The sequence below is a fragment of the Lasioglossum baleicum genome, chromosome 7 (assembly GCF_051020765.1).
Source record: "Lasioglossum baleicum chromosome 7, iyLasBale1, whole genome shotgun sequence".
In the NCBI taxonomy this organism is placed as follows: domain Eukaryota; kingdom Metazoa; phylum Arthropoda; class Insecta; order Hymenoptera; family Halictidae; genus Lasioglossum; species Lasioglossum baleicum.
The window spans coordinates 2,399,679-2,422,501 of NC_134935.1; the positions used below are offsets into that span (position 1 = coordinate 2,399,679).

The 22,823-nt window shown below is 37.5% G+C and overlaps 1 protein-coding gene across 3 annotated transcripts in view; it reads left to right on the forward strand.

The window, feature by feature from the left end:
• Positions 1–22,823, forward strand: part of LOC143210305 (uncharacterized) — a 50,322-nt gene that overhangs the window by 15,670 nt on the left and 11,829 nt on the right. For 2 of the 3 annotated variants that reach the window (XM_076427050.1, XM_076427051.1), the window contains exon 3: positions 7,175–12,688. In XM_076427050.1, the coding sequence (XP_076283165.1) occupies positions 7,175–11,707 (4,533 nt within the window). In that variant the 3' untranslated portion in view covers positions 11,708–12,688. Of the gene's footprint in view, positions 1–7,174; positions 12,689–22,823 lie in introns of those variants that run through there. The other variant, XM_076427053.1, reaches the window with a different exon arrangement.

Sequence of the window (22,823 nt, forward strand, 5' to 3'; positions counted from 1 at the left end):
TTTGGACGTATCTGTTCGTATCGCCGATGCTTACATTGTAACTTAGAGAATGAGCATCTTCATTCGCGCAGCTTCAACACATTTTCTAACAGCTACGTCTAAACTTCCTGTAGATCTTATCAATTTGCCGAACACGTCTAAACGTGCGCGAAAATCATGTTATGCCGGATGTAACCAAAATTTGGACAAACAAATAAAAACTACTTTCCAAGTTTATCCGAATTTATTTTCCTACTTGATTTTCTACAGCTGTTGTCCAAAATTATCGTGCGACACAGTGGAATAGGCTTACATTCAAAGTCATTCCAGTATTCCTTCGGATGATGTGATTTTCGTCTATGCGGATGATGTTGAAAGGATTGTGGATACTTACTGAAGTCGTGTTTGATCTATTTACAATATTTATTATAGTAATAACAATAATTGATATAGGAAAACTCTCTCTGCACGTGTTAACTCTCTCTTACATTTGAACTGACTACCGTTCGTCGCAGTGATGCCAGAATGAGGGTGAAACCAACTTAAGGGGCTAGTCTACCCTCGATTTGTAACTAGAAAATTACTAGAATCTTACTAGATTTTGGGTCGAAAATATGGGTTTCGTACTAAACGTTGTTTGACCTTATTAGAACAAATTGTGGGCTGTGTGAGGGCTCATTCGAAAGAGGAAGAATAGACGCAGCGCGCTTTTCTCACGAGGTTAACGAGATTATGTTAATAACTAATAATATGATGGCCCAAAGTCGAGAAAAAATCTAGGAAAAAATCCCGCAGATTTCAATGCATTTTCTGTCTCTAATAGACTGTTTTGACTTATGAGATGAGAAAAGCGCGCTGCGTTGAACCTTCCTCTTTCGAATGAGCCCTCACACAGCTCAAAATATGCTCGTATAAGGTCAAACAACGTTTAGTTCCGAACCCATTCTTTCTAGTAAGATTCTAGTTATTTGCTAGATATTTGCTATTTACTAGAATCTTACTAGATTTTGGGTCGAAAAAATGGGTTCGGAACTAAACGTTGTTTGACCTTATACGAGCATATTTTGAGCTGTGTGAGGGCTCATACGAAAGAGGAAGGTTCAACGCAGCGCGCTTTTCTCATCTCATAAGTCAAAACAGTCTATTAGAGACAGAAAATGCATTGAAATCTGCGGGATTTTTTCCTAGATTTTTTCTCGACTTTGGGCCATCATATTATTAGTTATTAACATAATCTCGTTAACCTCGTGAGAAAAGCGCGCTGCGTCTATTCTTCCTCTTTCGAATGAGCCCTCACACAGCCCACAATTTGTTCTAATAAGGTCAAACAACGTTTAGTACGAAACCCATATTTTCGACCCAAAATCTAGTAAGATTCTAGTAATTTTCTAGTTACAAATCGAGGGTAGACTAGCCCCTTAAGGGGGTAGTATACCCTCGATTTGTAACTAGAAAGGAACTAGAATCTTACTAGATTTTGGGTCGAAAATATGGGTTTGCGCCCAGACGTTGATTGACCTTATTAGAACAAATTGTGGACTGTGTGAGGGCTCATTCGAAAGAGGAAGGTTAGACGCAGCGCGCTTTTCTCACGAGGTTAACGAGATTACGTTTATATCTAATAATATGATGGCCCAAAGTCGAGAAAAAATCTAGGAAAAAATCCCGCAGATTTCAATGCATTTTCTGTCTCTAATAGACTTTTTTGGCTTATGAGATGAGAAAGGCGCGCTGCGTTGAACCTTCCTCTTTCGAATGAGCCCTCACACAGCCCACAATTTGTTCTAATAGGGTCAATCAACGTCTGGGCGCAGATCCATGTTTCGACCCATTTTTCTAGTAGGATTCTAGTTATTTGCTAGATATTTGCTATTTACTAGAATCTTACTAGAAAAATGGGTCGAAACATGGATCTGCGCCCAGACGTTGATTGACCCTATTAGAACAAATTGTGGGCTGTGTGAGGGCTCATTCGAAAGAGGAAGGTTCAACGCAGCGCGCCTTTCTCATCTCATAAGCCAAAAAAGTCTATTAGAGACAGAAAATGCATTGAAATCTGCGGGATTTTTTCCTAGATTTTTTCTCGACTTTGGGCCATCATATTGTTAGATATAAACATAATCTCGTTAACCTCGTGAGAAAAGCGCGCTGCGTCTAACCTTCCTCTTTCGAATGAGCCCTCACACAGCCCACAATTTGTTCTAATAAGGTCAATCAACGTCTGGCCGCAAACCCATATTTTCGACCCAAAATCTAGTAAGATTCTAGTAATATAATTCTAGTAAACATATTCTCGTAAGTAGCCCCTTAAGGGGGTAGTCTACCCTCGATTTGTAACTAGAAAGGAACTAGAATCTTACTAGATTTTGGGTCTAAAATATGGGTTTCGTACTAAACGTTGTTTGACCTTATTAGAACAAATTGTGGGCTGTGTGAGGGCTCATTCGAAAGAGGAAGGTTAGACGCAGCGCGCTTTTCTCACGAGGTTAACGAGATTATGTTAATAATTAATAATATGAGGGCCCAAAGTAGAGAAAAAATCTAGGAAAAAAATCCGCAGATTTCAATGCATTTTCTGTCTCTAAAAGACTTTTTTGACTTATGAGATGAGAAAAGCGCGCTGCGTTGAACCTTCCTCTTTAGAATGAGCCCTCACCCAGCTCAAAATATGCTCGTATAAGGTCAAACAACGTTTAGTTCCGAACCCATTTTTTCGACCCAAAATCTAGTAAGATTCTAGTAAATAGCAAATATCTAGCAAATAACTAGAATCTTACTAGAAAGAATGGGTTCGGAACTAAACGTTGTTTGACCTTATACGAGCATATTTTGAGCTGTGTGAGGGCTCATTCGAAAGAGGAAGGTTCAACGCAGCGCGCTTTTCTCATCTCATAAGTCAAAAAAGTCTATTAGAGACAGAAAATGCATTGAAATCTGCGGGATTTTTTCCTAGATTTTTTCTCGACTTTGGGCCATCATATTATTAGTTATTAACATAATCTCGTTAACCTCGTGAGAAAAGCGCGCTGCGTCTATTCTTCCTCTTTCGAATGAGCCCTCACACAGCCCACAATTTGTTCTAATAAGGTCAAACAACGTTTAGTACGAAACCCATATTTTCGACCCAAAATCTAGTAAGATTCTAGTAATTTTCTAGTTACAAATCGAGGGTAGACTAGCCCCTTAACCAACCTCATTTGCCCCTCCAGGCTCTCCACCTTTATCCCCTTCCACTATCCTATTCCACCGTTCAGTCCCTATCACGCACGCGCAACGTGTCTCCCATTCACCTCATTCGGTCTCACTCTATTCTCGTCGCGCAACGTGTCACATATTACTCTGGTCATCAGAGAGGGGGTACTTATATTCCCCCCCGATTCCTATTCGATTACCCCTGTCTGGTAACACTGGTTCGTCGCTACTGCGCAACGTCTCCTGCGCAGCGTCTCACCGTACATGTGTTCGCCAACACATCCTCTCTCGCATGCTTTACACCATGTGTACCACGCACAATACATAAATGTATCATACATTCCAACAGATGTTACTTTTTTATCACCGCTACTAGGGGATTCCCCCCTTGGGCGGTCAATCGCGGTACAAAGAAACACGATCTGAGCTTGGATATCGGTGAGGTAGTACTAATGCAATGATGAAACTTTCTTAATTTTAGTTATTTCTGTTATGAAACCTTTACCATCGTATTGGCGAATTTTTTCTGATTAAAACGAGACCAAACACGATAGAATTGCGATTATATTTAAATACTTACTTGTTTAATAAGCGATGACAGTTTCGAACGCAAAGAAGGACAGCATGTGGAAAGAAAGAGACGAGCAGAGTCGCAGCAGCCGGCGTAGATCAAAAGTTCAACGGTCAAAATTCGCTTCCAGGCCTTTCATATCGAGCTGTTTAAATTTAAATTTAAAGACCCGAACTCGCATCTAGGCCTTGCATTATTTGAGCTGTTTGAAGAACCGATCACTGAACAAGACGTTGTGAGTTTCATTCATAATTTCTTCACAATTTCTCTAATTGTAAGATTTCTCTGGTTAAAATGACCAAACTCGACAGAGTTTCAATAGTTATTCTCACACTTTAAATATGGTCCGAACTATGCTGTATTTAGACTCATTTTAATTAGAAAAATCTCACAAATACGTTGGTAAAAGTTCTGTGAAAAAAATAATGAAAAATAAAGAAGTGTAGTAATTGGATTAGTATGTAGTGGTTCACACCGATATACAGGGGAAGGGGTGGGCGAATTGACACAGAGTGGTCTCCTCCGCCGGACCTAGAATGGGGTATTACTATACATATATTTGTGAGGACAGGTTGCGTAGAAGTTAGTTTGTAAAAACACAGGAGAAAAAAATTTTTACAACAAAATTAAACAAATTAGTTGGTATATGAAGCGAAATGAAGCTCCTGAAGCGAAATTTCGCTTGGAAAAATGTCCGCCGCGGCTTTGTTAAGGAGTTATTAACAGAAAACACACGGACCAATCAGACCGCGCCTTAGAAGCGTTTTGGCAAAGAACAAGAGAAGCAGCAAAAACTGATTGAATTAAAAACTCACTCATTCAGCAGTAAATCTACTTGGGACACCCTGTATAGAAAACTTCCCACATATCTAGCGGTAAACCTTAGAATTTCGAAACAAAATGTTCCCACGATAGACGGTTATTGATGTTGCAAGTAGCTAAATTGTTTAGAAAATCAATGATATGTATTACTAAGTTAATGCTAATTTGTTTTTAATAATGAACAAATTTATAGCATAAACCGAATTTGAAAATAGAATTTTAGAGATTTTCGCACTACTGATTTCAATCTTAATATCAGAAAAAGGCAAACAGAAACAACATAGTGAGCTGTACATAAAAATTGTTAGTGTTACTCATTTTAGTACGATAAAAGCTTTACAAAGTTAAGTTTCTATGTAAAGTAACTCAAGGATTTATGTTAAAACCACAGCAATAATTGAATAAATCAGTTCCTTTAACTTCCTTAAGGGGGTAGTATACCCTCGATTTGTAACTAGAAAGGGACTAGAATCTTACTAGAAAAATGGCTCGAAACGTGGGTTTGCGCGAATCGGTTGTTTGTCCTTATTTGAGCTAATTGTGGGCTGGGTGAGGGCTCATTCGAAAGAGGAAGGTTCATCACACACGGGTCTGGTCATGATTTTAACGAGATTATGTTTATATCTAATAATATGAGTGTCCAAAGTAGAGTAAAAATCTAGGAAAAAAACCAGCAGATTTCAATGCATTTTTCTGTCTTCAAAAGACTTTTTGACTTATATTATGACCAGACCCGTGTGTGATGAACCATCCTCTCTAGAATGAGCCCTTATCCAGCCCAAAATCTGCTCAAATAAGGACAAACAACCGATTCGCGCAGACCCACTTTTTCGATCGAAAATCTAGTAAGATTCTAGTTATTTGCTAGATATTTGCGATTTACTAGAATCTTACTAGATTTTCGATCGAAAAAGTGGGTCTGCGCGAATCGGTTGTTTGTCCTTATTTGAGCAGATTTTGGGCTGGGTGAGGGCTCATTCTAAAGAGGATGGTTCATCACACACGGTTCTGGTCATAATATAAGTCAAAAAGTCTTTTGGGGACAGAAAAATGCATTGAAATCTGCTGGTTTTTTTCTTAGATTTTTACTCTACTTTGGACACTCATATTATTAGATATAAACATAATCTCGTTAAAATCATGACCAGACCCGTGTGTGATGAACCTTCCTCTTTCGAATGAGCCCTCACCCAGCCCACAATTAGCTCAAATAAGGACAAACAACCGATTCGCGCAGACCCACTTTTTCGATCGAAAATCTAGTAAGATTCTAGTTATTTGCTAGATATTTGCGATTTACTAGAATCTTACTAGATTTTCGATCGAAAAAGTGGGTCTGCGCGAATCGGTTGTTTGTCCTTATTTGAGCAGATTTTGGGCTGGGTGAGGGCTCATTCTAAAGAGGATGGTTCATCACACACGGGTCTGGTCATAATATAAGTCAAAAAGTCTTTTGGGGACAGAAAAATGCATTGAAATCTGCTGGTTTTTTTCCTAGATTTTTACTCTACTTTGGACACTCATATTATTAGATATAAACATAATCTCGTTAAAATCATGACCAGACCCGTGTGTGATGAACCTTCCTCTTTCGAATGAGCCCTCACCCAGCCCACAATTAGCTCAAATAAGGACAAACAACCGATTCGCGCAAACCCACGTTTCGAGCCATTTTTCTAGTAAAATTCTAGAAAGGAACTAGAATCTTACTAGAAAAATGGCTCGAAACATGGGTTTGCGCGCTGTCGGTTTTCGTCCTTATTTCAGAAAATTTTGGGCTGAGCGAGGGCTTATTCTAAAGAGGAAGGTTAAACACACTGCGCCCTGGTTACGAGGTCAACGAGATTATGTTTATAACTAATAATATGAGGGCCCAAAGTAGAGAAAAAATCTAGGAAAAAAAACCAGCACATTTCAATGCATTTTTCTGTCTCCAAAAGACTTTATGACTTATGAGATGACCAGGGCGCAGCGCGTTGAACCTTCCTCTTTAGAATGAGCCCTCACACAGCCCAAACTTTGCTCAAATAAGGACAAAAACCGACAGCGCGCAGACCCACTTTTTCGGACCCAAAATCTAGTAAGATCCTAGTAAATAGCAAATATCTAGCAAATAACTAGAATCTTACCAGATTTTCGATCGAAAAAGTGGGTCTGCGCGCTGTCGGTTTTTGTCCTTATTTGAGCAAAGTTTGGGCTGTGTGAGTGCTCATTCTAAAGAGGAAGGTTCAACGCGCTGCGCCCTGGTCATCTCATAAGTCATAAAGTCTTTTGGAGACAGAAAAATGCATTGAAATGTGCTGGTTTTTTTTCCTAGATTTTTTCTCTACTTTGGGCCCTCATATTATTAGTTATAAACATAATCTCGTTGACCTCGTAACCAGGGCGCAGTGTGTTTAACCTTCCTCTTTAGAATAAGCCCTCGCTCAGCCCAAAATTTTCTGAAATAAGGACGAAAACCGACAGCGCGCAAACCCATGTTTCGAGCCATTTTTCTAGTAATATTCTAGTTCCTTTCTAGTTACAAATCGAGGGTATACTACCCCCTTAAAACATTTATATACTAACTGTGATCTGTTACCTAAAGACTCCATATCCCTTTTTATCTAGATGAAAGAGGCAAGAGGCGAAAAAGAAGAAGAAGAAGTAGAAGACGAAGAAAATTATGATGATTATGACGATTACCTTGATGATGATGATGACGATGATTACCTTGAACTTCTCGGGTTGACAAAGGAAAAACATTTAGAACCTTCTGATAACCATCATCCTAAATTAGACCAGAATCAGGAACTGGAGACAGGTCCTTCTTCACAAGTCAGTAGTCCAAAGGAACGACTATCAGAGAGGCATGTTTCGGTAGGTACTCGACCTGATAGACTGCACCAATCCACGCATGATAAAAACGGAAAAATAAAAATACCATTTGGTAACGATGGATATGTGGATGGAAAGTGGGAGAAAAATCGATTGATAGAGTTATATTCATGCGAATTTACTCATCCACATAGTAATCAAACAGTTTATATTACGAACCAACGCCCAGGTTATCTATTGACTTTTGATGAGGATGATTTTATTGCAAGAGTAAGCTTTGACAAGCTTCAAGAATTGGATTTTGACCAATTATCTGTTGTGCACGCCAAGAAAAATTTCCTTAAAAAGCTTATAATCATTGAAATCATAAGAGACAAAGAAATCAATTGCAGGGATGCTGCTCATATGCAGTTTATACAACTTTTGCAAGATAGGAGTGGTAAAACTGTAGAGAATCTCGAGTGTGCAGAAGACATTTTTCAGCTTTTTGCAATATTAGAAAACTATAGATTAAGCCCTATAGGATCGATATTGGATAATATAGTTAGCAATGAATATATTTCATCTGACTTTAAAGACACTTGTCGAGAATTGATCAACAGAGAAAAAGCTTTAGATACAAGAAGAAAAGACTTTTCTCAAGTTTATGGATTTGAACCCAAGAACGTATTCTCGGAGTTATATATCACTTATGAGAGTGCGGTAAAAAATCATAAAACGTCCTTACTTAAGAAATGTTTTTCCTCCATTTCTCAATCAGCTTATTCAATGGATTCGAATATAAATGCACTATCTGGACAACAAGTATTTTACATAAGTAAGCAAGATATAAATCTATTTTGTGACCTTGCTAATGAAATGAACGAATCTCTTTCAATATTCTTGCATAATTTGCAGAGCTTATTATTTAATAAAGTAATGAAAGTGAAGAATCACATATCGCTGACGGCGTTAGCACCTTTAACTCATCCTATTTATTTTCATCTTTGTAAACACATTCAGGAGCTAATTTTAGAGATTAGTGGTAAAACAGATATGTCTGTTAATGATTTGCTTAAAATAGATGAAAACGGTAGAATGGTTTTGGCAAATTGTATAAACTGGCCAGCTTCCCCTGTTAACCGATCTCTTGAGCATCAATATCGCTTTGTTTTTAAGTTGATGAAACATTTTGAGCCTGTTTATAGTGTTAAACAAAAATTTAAGTACCAATTCAAGTTGGCAAAAAGATGTGGTGGTAAATCATTTTGGCACTGTGTCAAGGGCTGGTTTGTCAGTGATAAGTCTCCAGATATACCTGAGGAGCGTCTAGTATGGATGTATGTTCTTGACAATTCCATTGCTGAGCTGTTTCCCAGAGGGACAGAAAAGAGTCTTGAATTATTTCAGCCTTTGCTAGAAGGTTATACGTGTTTCATTCAAGAGACAGAAGATGTTCATTACGAGTCGTTTCGAATAGTGATGTACAATACTGTAAGGTTTATCGCACAAACAATCCTTTATCTCTCGGAAGGAGCTTCAGAAATTGATCGAGTGACTTTAACAAATCAAATAGCATCTATTCAGAACACAATCTCAAATAAACAACTTAGCGATTTTAGAGATTTAGTAGATGTATATAATGAATATTGGAAGAATAGAGAATCTGTTGTAGAAAAAATTACTGCTAAATTCCCTTATGGGAAGTTCAAGGGTGACATGGAAACAATACGTACAAAATTATACAGCACTGTAAATACTGTACTTCGCAAAGAAGTAAAACCACAAGAATTAATTAACTATTTTAGATCGTTTAATGAGTTTCTAGAAGACTTCAGTGCTGTAGAATTTAGTTGGTTTATTAAAGAGAGTAGTGATGTAACTCCCGAAGAAGTCGAGTTAGTTAATACAGATAAAAAATCATATAGGGTTTTAGATCCTGAAAATTTTATCAAAAAACATGGGGATATTCCTGGTCATTACTTAATTGAAATAATTGATGATCTATTAAATAGTGTGACTAACTTACTTGGACAAAATGAATGGTCTAATTATGATAATATAAATGCAGCAAGTGAGTTGGTTTTAGCAATTAAAAAGTCATTGCATTATCTGAAGGAACAACCGAATTACATATCTTTTGATACATTCAAAGAAGAGAGTACACATCCATTTGCTTGTGTAGTAGAGAATAGTAGCTCTTACGAGGATTTTATAAAGCGCGTTAATATCGTAGGGGAATCTTTTTGGTATCTAAGAAAACAAGATGAGATCGATATAAGGAAGGCTCTAATGCTATACAGACGAGAAAACGAGAATATAACAACGGAAATAGAGGATATACTGATGGATTGCTACCAGAAATACTTGGATAAATTTAATTACTACATACAATTGACTTGCAACAACTATTATGCAGATAAGATTGAATTTATTACTAAAGAAGTGACGGATCAATTGCAATTTATTGATTATGATGAATGGAGAGAAAACTTCAAACAGGAAACTCTACCCGAACTTCTGGCTGGATTGGCTGCTGTGTGGTCCATACAGGCATCAAAAGATATTGTAAGTGCAGGAAAAACCTTAAAGCCACATTGCATTCAAGTATTGTGCATGTTGCTATTATTAAGTGTTGACAAAGATTATAAAGGTGTTGAGAAGCGTTTGGCGCAAGTCTTACCAGGACAAGGGAAATCGCTTATAATAGGTCTAACAGCTACGCTGTTTGCATTGATGGGTTATAAGGTCGAGGTGGTGTGTTATAATGAATACTTGGCAATTCGAGATCGAGTAGATTTTGATAATTTGTTTATGGTGTTTGGTGTTGAACACAAAATAACTTATGGCACATTTGAGAGAATGATATGCGAAGTACTTAATCCTATGGTAAATGGTACGAGGCAAAGCCTCAGTAAATTAGTTGAAGATCGTATATTAAATCACAGCACAGAGCAATTTGGACAGCTAAACCATGACGATAGGAGTAAGACTATCTTATTCATAGACGAAGTTGACGTTTTCTTTTCTCCCGAATACTATGGAAATTTCTACTGTTCGGGTACGCGATTATGTATGCCAGCATTAGCTGCTATCCAGGAATACATATGGGAGATGGCTAGCAAAAATTATGAAAGAAGTATTATCTTGAACGAGGTAGAAGAGTTTATTAAGAAAAGAATGAGAGAAAGAAATGAAGATTTCAACGAATTTAAAAAATTCCTGATTGAACCTGGACAGTACTATCTTTTGAAACAAGAATCTGGTGGTAGAGTTGTTGAAAAATTATATACGAATCAATCTCTCTACGAAGAGCATCGCAACAGAATGACTGATGATGCAATACGTGTTGCAAAGGTAAGTGACACAGATAGTGTTCGCCACTGCTTTAAAATTAATGACTGTGGGGAGATAACCTTCAGAAAAAATAATGGATTTTATACGGCTAATACATTCATCGGCTATGTGAACATGTTTAATTACCTCAGATTAAAGAAAGTGAACTATAGTCATAATGAATTTCGCAAGTATGGTTATTTTTTGATAGATACTGGTTCATTTTCACATGCAAAATTACCTAAGGAATATCCTCTTTTCTTAGGAGTGACCGGTACTTTAACTACACTCAATTATCATGAAAAAGAAGCGGTAAAAAATACATATAATATCCATGAGAATTCTATAATGCCATCCTATTTTGGTGATTCCAAGTTACAATTCAATATACACAATGATTTTATATGTGAAACGTCAGAGGAACAATGGCTCAGTAAAATTGATAGTCATGCAAATTCTAAGATTGCCGCAGGACGATCAGTATTAATATTTTTCGATACAGATATTGAGATAGATAAATTTAAAAACAAATTCTGCAGTAAATATGATCGCTTACATACGTTAGACGAAAATACGGAAAAGCAGACCAAACAGAAGTACATTAACGAAGCAGGCATCACAAAGACAGTAACATTAGCAACGAGAGGTATGGGTCGTGGTGTTGACTACAAGTCAAGTGTTGCTGTGGAAAAGAAAGGCGGACTGCATGTGATACAGACGTTTTTGTCGCTTGATATAAAAGAAGAGACGCAGATTAAGGGGAGAACCGCACGTAAAGATAATAAGGGTAGTTATGAGTTAATAATCTGTAAAATACATTTGACAAATGCCGGCTTGCTAGACGGAAGAGAAACTGATGTAAGTTATGAAGAATTGAGTAAATCCAGAAAAAACATGATGGAGAATAAATGCTCAAGGATTGAATATAATATTAAAATTGGGGACGATGGACATAAATTAAGCATGGAGTTTTATGAATCTTTTTTTAAAAAAAATGTAGCATTAATATAGAGCAGCCATCTGAGGAGCAAGTAGTAGTTCACCTGGTCTTTTAAGCTCTTACAAAGCCGGTCCCAATTCTGAGATTCAGCGAAAATTTACGAAAACATTACTTTCTATTATTTATAATAAATTTTAATATGGTATATTATGCTATCTTCCATTTGCATATTTATGTGTATAGTAATATATTCGATTTGCTAACACTTCTTCTTTATGTATATGTACCCAGTTAGCCAGGCCTATCTCGAGCTAAAATCAAGGCTAGCCTGGCGAGCAAGTAAAGTGCATTATACTGGCTGAACGTCGTTCGAAGCTGCTCGAAACATAGGATGCTCGATTTTGGACGGGTATCTACGCGCGCATAAGCCGGGCAGAAAACCGGGCATTTTCCCGGCCCGGCCCCGGCAGAAACTGCTCGGCCACAAGGCTCGGCCACAAGCTGCCGTGCAGATGCTCGGTCTTCTTGCCGGCAGAAAGCGCGACCTATGCGCGTGTAGATACTCAACTGCCCGTCCGAAATCGAGTATTTTGCTTACTGGAGATATATATGTATATAGTGTATGTTTCGCATTTAAATTTAAGTTTGTAAATGTTAAAATTTAAAGTGTTACAAGTTGTAAGAGTTACAGAAGTTAATTTAAGTTTTATAAATGTTACAGAACTTTCATTCTATTGTTTCTTCAAAATACTTCTGAATTTCATAAAATAAAATGTATAACAAAATATTTGGATCGATTAATTTTCCTCTATTTTTGATGTTCACTAATATGTAGCCACAGACCTATAAATGAACTTTAATACTTATACCAGAACTTTTTCAAATTTTTGAAAGCTTAGAACGGTAAAAAATTATTCGTGAACATACAGTAAGGAGCGAAACTGAACCAATAACCACAAGTTTGGTATAAATCATTATTTATTGCCAGGAATATAGAAGAATAACAAAAAATCAACATTATAATTATTTTTACCATAGTTAGAAGTAACTTAAGGGGGTAGTCCACCCTCGATTTGTAACTAGAAAGGGACTAGAATCTTACTAGAAAAATGGCTCGAAACATGGGTTTGCGCGCTGTCGGTTTTCGTCCTTATTTCAGAAAATTTTGGGCTGATTGAGGGCTTATTCGAAAGAGGAAGGTTAAACACACTGCGCCCTGGTTACGAGGTTAACGAGATTATGTTTATAACTAATAATATTAGTGTCCAAAGTAGAGAAAAAATCTAGGAAAAAAAACCAGCAGATTTCAATGCATTTTTCTGTCTCCAAAAGACTTTATGACTTATGAGATGACCAGGGCGCAGCGCGTTGAACCTTCCTCTTTAGAATGAGCCCTCACACAGCCCAAACTTTGCTCAAATAAGGACAAAAACCGACAGCGCGCAGACCCAGGTTTCGGACCCAAAATCTAGTAAGATCCTAGTAAATAGCAAATATCTAGCAAATAACTAGGATCTTACTAGATTTTGGGTCCGAAACCTGGGTCTGCGCGCTGTCGGTTTTTGTCCTTATTTGAGCAAAGTTTGGGCTGGGTGAGGGCTCATTCTAAAGAGGAAGGTTCAACGCGCTGCGCTCTGGTTATCTCATAAGTCATAAAGTCTTTTGGAGACAGAAAAATGCATTGAAATCTGCTGGTTATTTTCCTAGACTTTTTCTCTACTTTCGGCCCTCATATTATTAGTTATAAACATAATCTCGTTAACCTCGTAACCAGAGCGCAGTGTGTTTAACCTTCCTCTTTAGAATAAGCCCTCACTCAGCCCAAACTTTGCTCAAATAAGGACGAAAACCGACAGCGCGCAAACCCATGTTTCGAGCCATTTTTCTAGTAAGATTCTAGTTCCTTTCTAGTTACAAATCGAGGGTAGACTACCCCCTTAAGAAGTTTTTTTCAATACTTAAGGGGGTAGTCTACCCTCGATTTGTAACTAGAAAGGAACTAGAATCTTACTAGATTTTGGGTCGAAAATATGGGTTTGCGGCCAGACGTTGATTGACCTTATTAGAACAAATTGTGGGCTGTGTGAGGGCTCATTCGAAAGAGGAAGGTTAGACGCAGCGCGCTTTTCTCACGAGGTTAACGAGATTATGTTAATAACTAATAATATGATGGCCCAAAGTCGAGAAAAAATCTAGGAAAAAATCCCGCAGATTTCAATGCATTTTCTGTCTCTAATAGACTTTTTTGACTTATGAGATGAGAAAAGCGCGCTGCGTTGAACCTTCCTCTTTCGAATGAGCCCTCACACAGCTCAAAATATGCTCGTATAAGGTCAAACAACGTTTAGTTCCGAACCCATTCTTTCTAGTAAGATTCTAGTTATTTGCTAGATATTTGCTATTTACTAGAATCTTACTAGATTTTGGGTCGAAAAAATGGGTTCGGAACTAAACGTTGTTTGACCTTATACGAGCATATTTTGAGCTGTGTGAGGGCACATTCGAAAGAGGAAGGTTCAACGCAGCGCGCTTTTCTCATCTCATAAGTCAAAAAAGTCTATTAGAGACAGAAAATGCATTGAAATCTGCGGGATTTTTTCCTAGATTTTTTCTCGACTTTGGGCCATCATATTATTAGTTATTAACATAATCTCGTTAACCTCGTGAGAAAAGCGCGCTGCGTCTATTCTTCCTCTTTCGAATGAGCCCTCACACAGCCCACAATTTGTTCTAATAAGGTCAAACAACGTTTAGTACGAAACCCATATTTTCGACCCAAAATCTAGTAAGATTCTAGTAATTTTCTAGTTACAAATCGAGGGTAGACTACCCCCTTAATGTCTCCTCGTTTAGCAATGACAACTAAAATAAATTGACTCGGTTTTGCACCGGTCCCTACAAGAAATGTTTACGTGGAATGTTCTCGTAGTATGTTTACATCTAGCACTTTGGTATGTTTACAAACTACTAGTCTACGTCTAAGGGGGTAGTCTACCCTCGATTTGTAACTAGAAAGGAACTAGAATCTTACTAGAAAAATGGCTCGAAACATGGGTTTGCGCGCTGTCGGTTTTCGTCCTTATTTGAGCAAAGTTTGGGCTGAGTGAGGGCTTATTCTAAAGAGGAAGGTTAAACACACTGCGCTTTGGTTACGAGGTTAACGAGATTATGTTTATAACTAATAATATGAGGGCCGAAAGTAGAGAAAAAGTCTAGGAAAATAACCAGCAGATTTCAATGCATTTTTCTGTCTCCAAAAGACTTTATGACTTATGAGATAACCAGAGCGCAGCGCGTTGAACCTTCCTCTTTAGAATGAGCCCTCACCCAGCCCAAACTTTGCTCAAATAAGGACAAAAACCGACAGCGCGCAGACCCACTTTTTCGATCGAAAATCTGGTAAGATTCTAGTTATTTGCTAGATATTTGCTATTTACTAGGATCTTACTAGATTTTGGGTCCGAAACCTGGGTCTGCGCGCTGTAGGTTTTTGTCCTTATTTGAGCAAAGTTTGGGCTGGGTGAGTGCTCATTCTAAAGAGGAAGGTTCAACGCGCTGCGCTCTGGTTATCTCATAAGTCATAAAGTCTTTTGGAGACAGAAAAATGCATTGAAATCTGCTGGTTATTTTCCTAGACTTTTTCTCTACTTTCGGCCCTCATATTATTAGTTATAAACATAATCTCGTTAACCTCGTAACCAGAGCGCAGTGTGTTTAACCTTCCTCTTTAGAATAAGCCCTCATCCAGCCCACAATTAGCTCAAATAAGGACGAAAACCGACAGCGCGCAAACCCATGTTTCGAGCCATTTTTCTAGTGAGATTCTAGTTCCTTTCTAGTTACAAATCGAGGGTAGACTACCCCCTTAAGGGGGTAGTATATCCTCGATTTGTAACTAGAAAGGAACTAGAATCTTACTAGATTTTGGGTCGAAAATATGGGTTTGCTGGTTTTCAGTTAGTGTCCTTATTTGAGCAAATTTTGGGCTGGGTGAGGGCTCATTCGAAAGAGGAAGGTTCACCGCAGGGGGCTCTGGTCATGAGGTTGACGAGAATATGTTTATATCTAATAATATTAGTGTCCAAAGTAGAGTAAACATCTAGGAAAAAAAACCAACAGATTTCAATGCATTTTTCTGTCTCCAAAAGTCTTTTTGGCTGATGGGATGACCAGAGCCCCCTGCGGTGAACCTTCCTCTTTCGAATGAGCCCTCACCCAGCCCAAAATTTGCTCAAATGAGGACACTAACTGAAAACCAGGAAACCCATGTTTTCGACCCAAAATCTAGTAAGATCCTAGTAAATAGCAAATATCTAGCAAATAACTAGAATCTTACTAGATTTTGGGTCGAAAACATGGGTTTCCTGGTTTTCAGTTAGTGTCCTCATTTGAGCAAATTTTGGGCTGGGTGAGGGCTCATTCGAAAGAGGAAGGTTCACCGCAGGGGGCTCTGGTCATCCCATCAGCCAAAAAGACTTTTGGAGACAGAAAAATGCATTGAAATCTGTTGGTTTTTTTTCCTAGATGTTTACTCTACTTTGGACACTAATATTATTAGATATAAACATATTCTCGTCAACCTCATGACCAGAGCCCCCTGCGGTGAACCTTCCTCTTTCGAATGAGCCCTCACCCAGCCCAAAATTTGCTCAAATAAGGACACTAACTGAAAACCAGCAAACCCATATTTTCGACCCAAAATCTAGTAAGATTCTAGTTCCTTTCTAGTTACAAATCGAGGATATACTACCCCCTTAACTAATTAAACTAATTTTCGACGGCTCCTATCCATACAATGTTATTTAGAGGCAGTATTTCGTACAAAGATATTTAAAAAAATAATTCTATTTGACTCTATATGAAAATTTCCTGCAACATGACGCTATTTAAAAAGTGCGCGTAACATGATTTTATTTCATTCTGAACTGAACCACTTCTTGAAACATGATTCATTTATCAATTGGCGTACTGGCGTACTACGCGATACGCTGAGACTTTCCATGTTCATTTCTACTTAAATTAGCTATAATTTTTCAATCTGTGAAAATCTGTGACCAATTCTTTTTGGACTATGATCACAAACCTTCATCGAATACAGTATGGCATCAGAAAGAGCACTCAATATTGCTCGATAGTATAACGAAATCGTCAATAAACTTTATAATCGTAAAAAAATTTACAGTATGATTGATTATGTTCACAAATATTAATAACTATACTAATTTAGATGATAACACACAAAATGAAATCTGTGCGAAAGTGCTCTGTACACCTAACTGAAAAACTTCTGTAATACAAGAATTTACACAATTTTCCTCAAAACACCTGAAAATTGCCAATGAACGAACGCTGTTTCAGAAAGCGTGACGTAAAATCTCTTGGCTTTCAATGAAGTATACTACAAGCGACCTTTAACTACGTTGGATAGGAGAAATTCCATGACAAACGGAAAAATTTAGAAATTGACTTCTTTCTAGATTTTCGGCCAAATACCCCAGAGTTGGGCATTAATCGATTAAAATTTTAGTCAAGATTGATTAATGTGTACGATTAAAAGAAGAAATCATCGAAAAATCGAAAACTGATTCAATCGATTGATGAAGTTAATAATCGCCATACGGTAGGGTGTCCCTTAAAAGACGAAGGTGCGTAAAATGTTAGAACGCCCTCTAATTTTATTCCTTTTTATGTTCTAAGTAAGTGTGTAAAATATTAACCTAATCGGATTATTCTAAACCCTGCCTCAAGTGGCTCAATGTTAGGATATTCTGTAAAATTTAAACATATTTAGTATTTTTGTCGTTTTGAGTGAAAAACTGCTTACAATAGATAAGTATCACAATAACAGAATATAATCACACAATTTATTTATATAATACAATATTTAAACAGAAAAAAGGTTGGTTGAAAATGAATTTTTGGTCAATGTTTTCATGGGCATAGCTCTCCGTGTATGCTGACTGACCAAGAGAAGGTTCTGAAAGTTTTCATCGTTTTTTACTTCGCTTATATTCCTCTACTTATATTCTGTTATTGTGAAACTTATCTATTGTAAGCAGTTTTTCACTCAAAACGACAAAAATACTAAATACTTTTAAATTTTACAGAATATCCTAACTCTGAGCCACTTGAGGCAGGGTTTAGAATAATCCGATTAGGCTAATATTTTACACACTTACTTAGAACATGAAAAGGCATAAAATTAGAGGGCGTCCTAACATTTTATCGCACCTTCGTCTTTTAAGGGACACCCTACCATACGGTCTATCCATAAATTGTAATAACCAGGGAGATAGAGACAGAGAGCGGAGATGAAGAATTGACAGAAATATATCTCAAGAAAAACTCAGTTTACATTTTTTTTCAGTATTCATACAGTTTTGATTCCGTATTTCATTTCGAAGTTCCAGCAGTTAATCATTAATCAATTATCCGATTGACGATTACAATGAGGGCCGGCCTTCTCTATAAAAGGGCCTGGGTGCAAGAAACCATTCGGGGCACTAAATTTTTTGTAAAGTAAAAAAAATTACAAACCCGACCACATATTACTAATGAATATGTTTCTCCTATCGATCGTATTTGCCGTTAATAAATGTTAAATGCTTTCGGCGCAACGGTTCGATCGTTTATTACTAATCATGAAGCAATTTTGCTAATTATCAAACAAAATCAACGTTTCGATTCTAGTTTGGATCCTTTCCAAGAAACGAAGAAACATATTTATCATGGATGGCGACAAAACTCCAAATAAATCTTGAAAAAGATCCAAACTAGGATCGAAACGTTGATTTTGTTTGATAATTAGCAAAATTGCTTCATTATTAGTAATAAACGATCGAACATTTAACATATATTACTAATGCATGTTTATTTAACGCTGTTGAGGCCGTTTTCGCTATTTCATAAATACCGCGTCTTGTATAATACCTAGGCCTGAGGGCGCGTTCGCATCGCTCACGAGAACGAGCGAATACGGTAATTGGGCAGTCTTGTCTCAATCGCGACTGATCGCGACACCGAAAGCTTCGGAGAACACGAGCATTTAATTAACCGATTACACGCTGCTACGTCTTTCGATCAACGCGTTTAAACTTTTTTGCGGAGCAACGCGTAAACTCGCATGTAATAACGACGATTTGTACCAAGTACTGTTTTTATAACCAATAAACGGATACAGACCCTTACACGCTCTGAAAAGCATAAACAAACGCCTTATTTTGTTTTTGCTAATACATTAATTACTTCAAAAAAAAAAATTGGTTATTCGATAAACTGGTTTGGTCTGTAGTGAGTTATGGGGTAGACGTGTGGGGTGGAAAGAGAGGAAGGAATAGAAAGTATGCAAGGAAGATATTTGAAATGAAAATGTCGAGACGGGACGAGACGAGAATTTTTTTCGAGATCGAGACGAGTTCTCGAAAATTTTAGGTTTCTCGATTATGTCGAGGTTCTCGAAAATGTTCGAGATTCTCGAAGGTTTCAGGATTCTCGAATGTGTCGAGATTCTCGAAAGTCTCGGGATTCTCGACGGCTTCGGGATCTCGAATGTCTCGGGATTCTCAAACGACCAGAACTAGCACACGCGGAGGCCTTCTAAAGGAATACCCCCACTTCTCCCGGCCGCGCGTCTCGCTCCCCTTGGCGGCCTTAGTTGCTCCGAGCACTTCGGCCGCCACGGGGAGCGAGACGCGCGGGCGGGAGAAGTGGGGGTATTCCGCGGATATTCCTTGAGAATGCCTCCGCGCGTGCATATTTTAGGGTGTTCAGTACTCAGTACTCAGTACTCAGTACCCGATTACTGGCGATTACCTTTATGAGACTGGCTTCAAAATCGATCGCGGTATGAGATTTCCGATATATTTGAGGCGTTTTGAAAAACACGTCATGAAATTTATTTTTTGAATTTTCGTTTTTCTTCCGTAGTTCATTCGTATAGAGTATAGAGTATATGTAGAGATGTAAATGTTGGGGTTGGGTAATAAAGTGGAAGTAATTAAGTAATGCACCAAATACGTAATAGTTATGATATTTTATAATGAATTTTCATGTAAAAAAATGCCAATTTCTCTACATTGTCACATAATATCACATAATCGTCACATAACGATTAATATTCAGAACAAAAGTAATACTCGGTATACCACTTACACTTATTACAATTTTAAACAAGGTAACTACAGTAGTATTAATAATTACCTAAATCATATTGAATGGGATATTTTGCTTGCAAATACTAATGTAGATGATTCTACAAAAACTTTGTATGACCACCTATATTTTGCGATCGAGAACTTTGTTCCAAAAAAGTACAATAACCCTTCATATTTTCCCAAATGGTTTTCACATACCTTAATTGGATTAGTTCGAAAAAAGAAACGGGCTCATAGATTCTTTAAAAGGAGTAATCAACTATGTGACTACTTGACTTTTGTCAAATTGCGAGCTGAGTGTAAGAGAATTACAAAACATTGCTATTCTTTGTACGTGCGCAAAACTGAACTATCTGTTCAAAATAATATAAAATCCTTTTGGACTTATGTTAATTCTAAGCGAAAAGCGCCTGTCTTACCAAACAAAATGCTTTATAAGGAAAATGTGGCAATAAGTGATGACAAAATTGCGAATTTGTTTGGTTCGTTTTTTGGATCAGTCTATCGAAATGTCACTACGGATTATAAAATCCTTGAAAATGGTTGTAACCCCTGTTTTTCCGACCTCGATATTAACATTAGTGATATTTATATTAAATTAACTGAACTTGATGTCAACAAGGGACCTGGCATAGATGGCATTCCTCCCTTGTTTTTCAGAATGTGTAGCTTTATTTTATCACGGCCGCTTTGGATAATCTTCAACAAATCTTTAAAATCAGGTATATTCCCTTCACTTTGGAAAACCAGTCTGGTTACACCCATTTTCAAGAAAGGCGACAAATCTAATATTGAAAATTTTAGACCTATAAACATAAGTAGCGTTATGCCTAAGATCTTCGAAGATATTGTCACAAACAAGTTATACAATACTGTGTCTCTCTCGATATGTGAACAGCAGCATGGTTTCGTTAACAAGCGATCAACAATCACTAACCTAGCGGTGTATTTCAACTTTGTCTCATCTTCTTTAGATGCTAATCTACAGGTTGACACAATTTTTACAGATTTTCAAAAAGCTTTTGATACGGTAAATCATTCCCTTTTAATTGAGAAGCTTGCAGCATTTGGCTGCAAGGGAAATCTATTGTCATGGCTTGAAAGTTACCTCACGAACCGTTTTCAAATTGTGCGTATACGCAGTTGCCTATCATCTCCGATACATGTTCTATCAGGTGTACCTCAAGGCTCCCACCTCGGTCCGCTACTATTTATAATTTTCATCAACGATTTGACTACTATTTTTCAATATTGTAAGTACCTACTATTCGCAGACGATTTAAAAATCTTCTGCAGCATCTCGTCCTACGATGATGCTTCCAGATTACAAGCAGACCTAGATCGTTTTAGTGAGTGGTGTTGCAAGAATGGTATGGAACTCAATATTGAAAAATGCCATGTTATGCGGTCTTCCCGTCGCTCTGTACCATTCACATATCCTTACCGTCTCAATGATTGTATTCTCTCCTCAATAAGTGAGGTAAAGGACTTAGGTATTCTTTTCTCCTCAACCTTGAACTTTTCCAAACATATTCATAACATTGTTAATTCCGCATCAAGAACACTCGGGTTTATACTACGCTTTTCTACTGACTTTCACTCAATACGCACAATTAGATTGCTTTATATTGCCCTTGTCCGTCCCCAGTTGGAATATGCTTCAGTTATATGGTCTCCGAATAGCTTAAATTATGAAATCATGCTAGAGAGAGTGCAGCATAAATTTCTCAGGTTTTGTTCTCATAAGATTAATAATCCTATGTCAATCTTTGATCACGATTACTCCACAATATTAACCATAGTTAACCTGGAAACATTGTCTGCTCGCAGAAGAGTATCCGACCAGAGCTTTATTTTTAATTTAATTAATAACAATATAGACTGTACCTCTCTCCTTATGCAAATCAATTTTTACGCACCTGAACGTGCTTTGAGATCTCGAGCAGGTTTCCAAACACGTAAATGCAAATCCACATATGGATTAACAAATCCTATAAATCGAATTATTGCGAATTCCAACACTCTATATAATAGTATTGACTATTTTAATGGGTCGTTACAAACTTTCAAAAAAAAATTATGCAGGATTAACTCATAATATCAGTACCTTTATACCAATAGCTTTTTTTTTTGTTTTTTCTTTTATGCATGTCCTTTCTTAGTAATTTAGGTTAAGTCTTTATTCTATTGTAAGTCTTTACTCTATTGTAAATGGACCTCGGTCCGTGCATAATAAATAAATAATAAATAAATAATAATAATCTTGTTCTCGACGGTGTGACAATATTTCCAGTCGTGGAGAACAGTCTCTCGCTGGTAGCTTGAGTGGCAGGGATACCCATATACCGACGTGCCGCTTTTCCTAATATAGGAAATTTAGTAATATTTACCGACGTGCCGAAACAGTAATATTACAAGTTGGTGGGACCAAAATATTACTAAATTTCCTATATTAGGAAAAGCGGCACGTCGGTATATGGGTATCCCTGCCACTCAAGCTACCAGCGAGAGACTGTTCTCCACGACTGGAAATATTGTCACACCGTCGAGAACAAGATTATTATGTGACAATGTAGAGAAATTGGCATTTTTTTACATGAAAATTCATTATAAAATATCATAACTATTACGTATTTGGTGCATTACTTAATTACTTCCACTTTATTACCCAACCCCAACATTTACATCTCTACATATACTCTATACTCTATACGAATGAACTACGGAAGAAAAAGGAAAATTCAAAAAATAAATTTCATGACGTGTTTTTCAAAACGCCACAAATATATCGGAAATCTCATACCGCGATCGATTTTGAAGCCAGTCTCATAAAGGTAATCGCCAGTAATCGAGTACTGAGTACTGAACACCCTAAAATATGCACGCGCGGAGGCATTCTCAAGGAATATCCGCGGAATACCCCCACTTCTCCCGCCCGCGCGTCTCGCTCCCCGTGGCGGCCGAAGTGCTCGGAGCAACTAAGGCCGCCAAGGGGAGCGAGACGCGCGGCCGGGAGAAGTGGGGGTATTCCTTT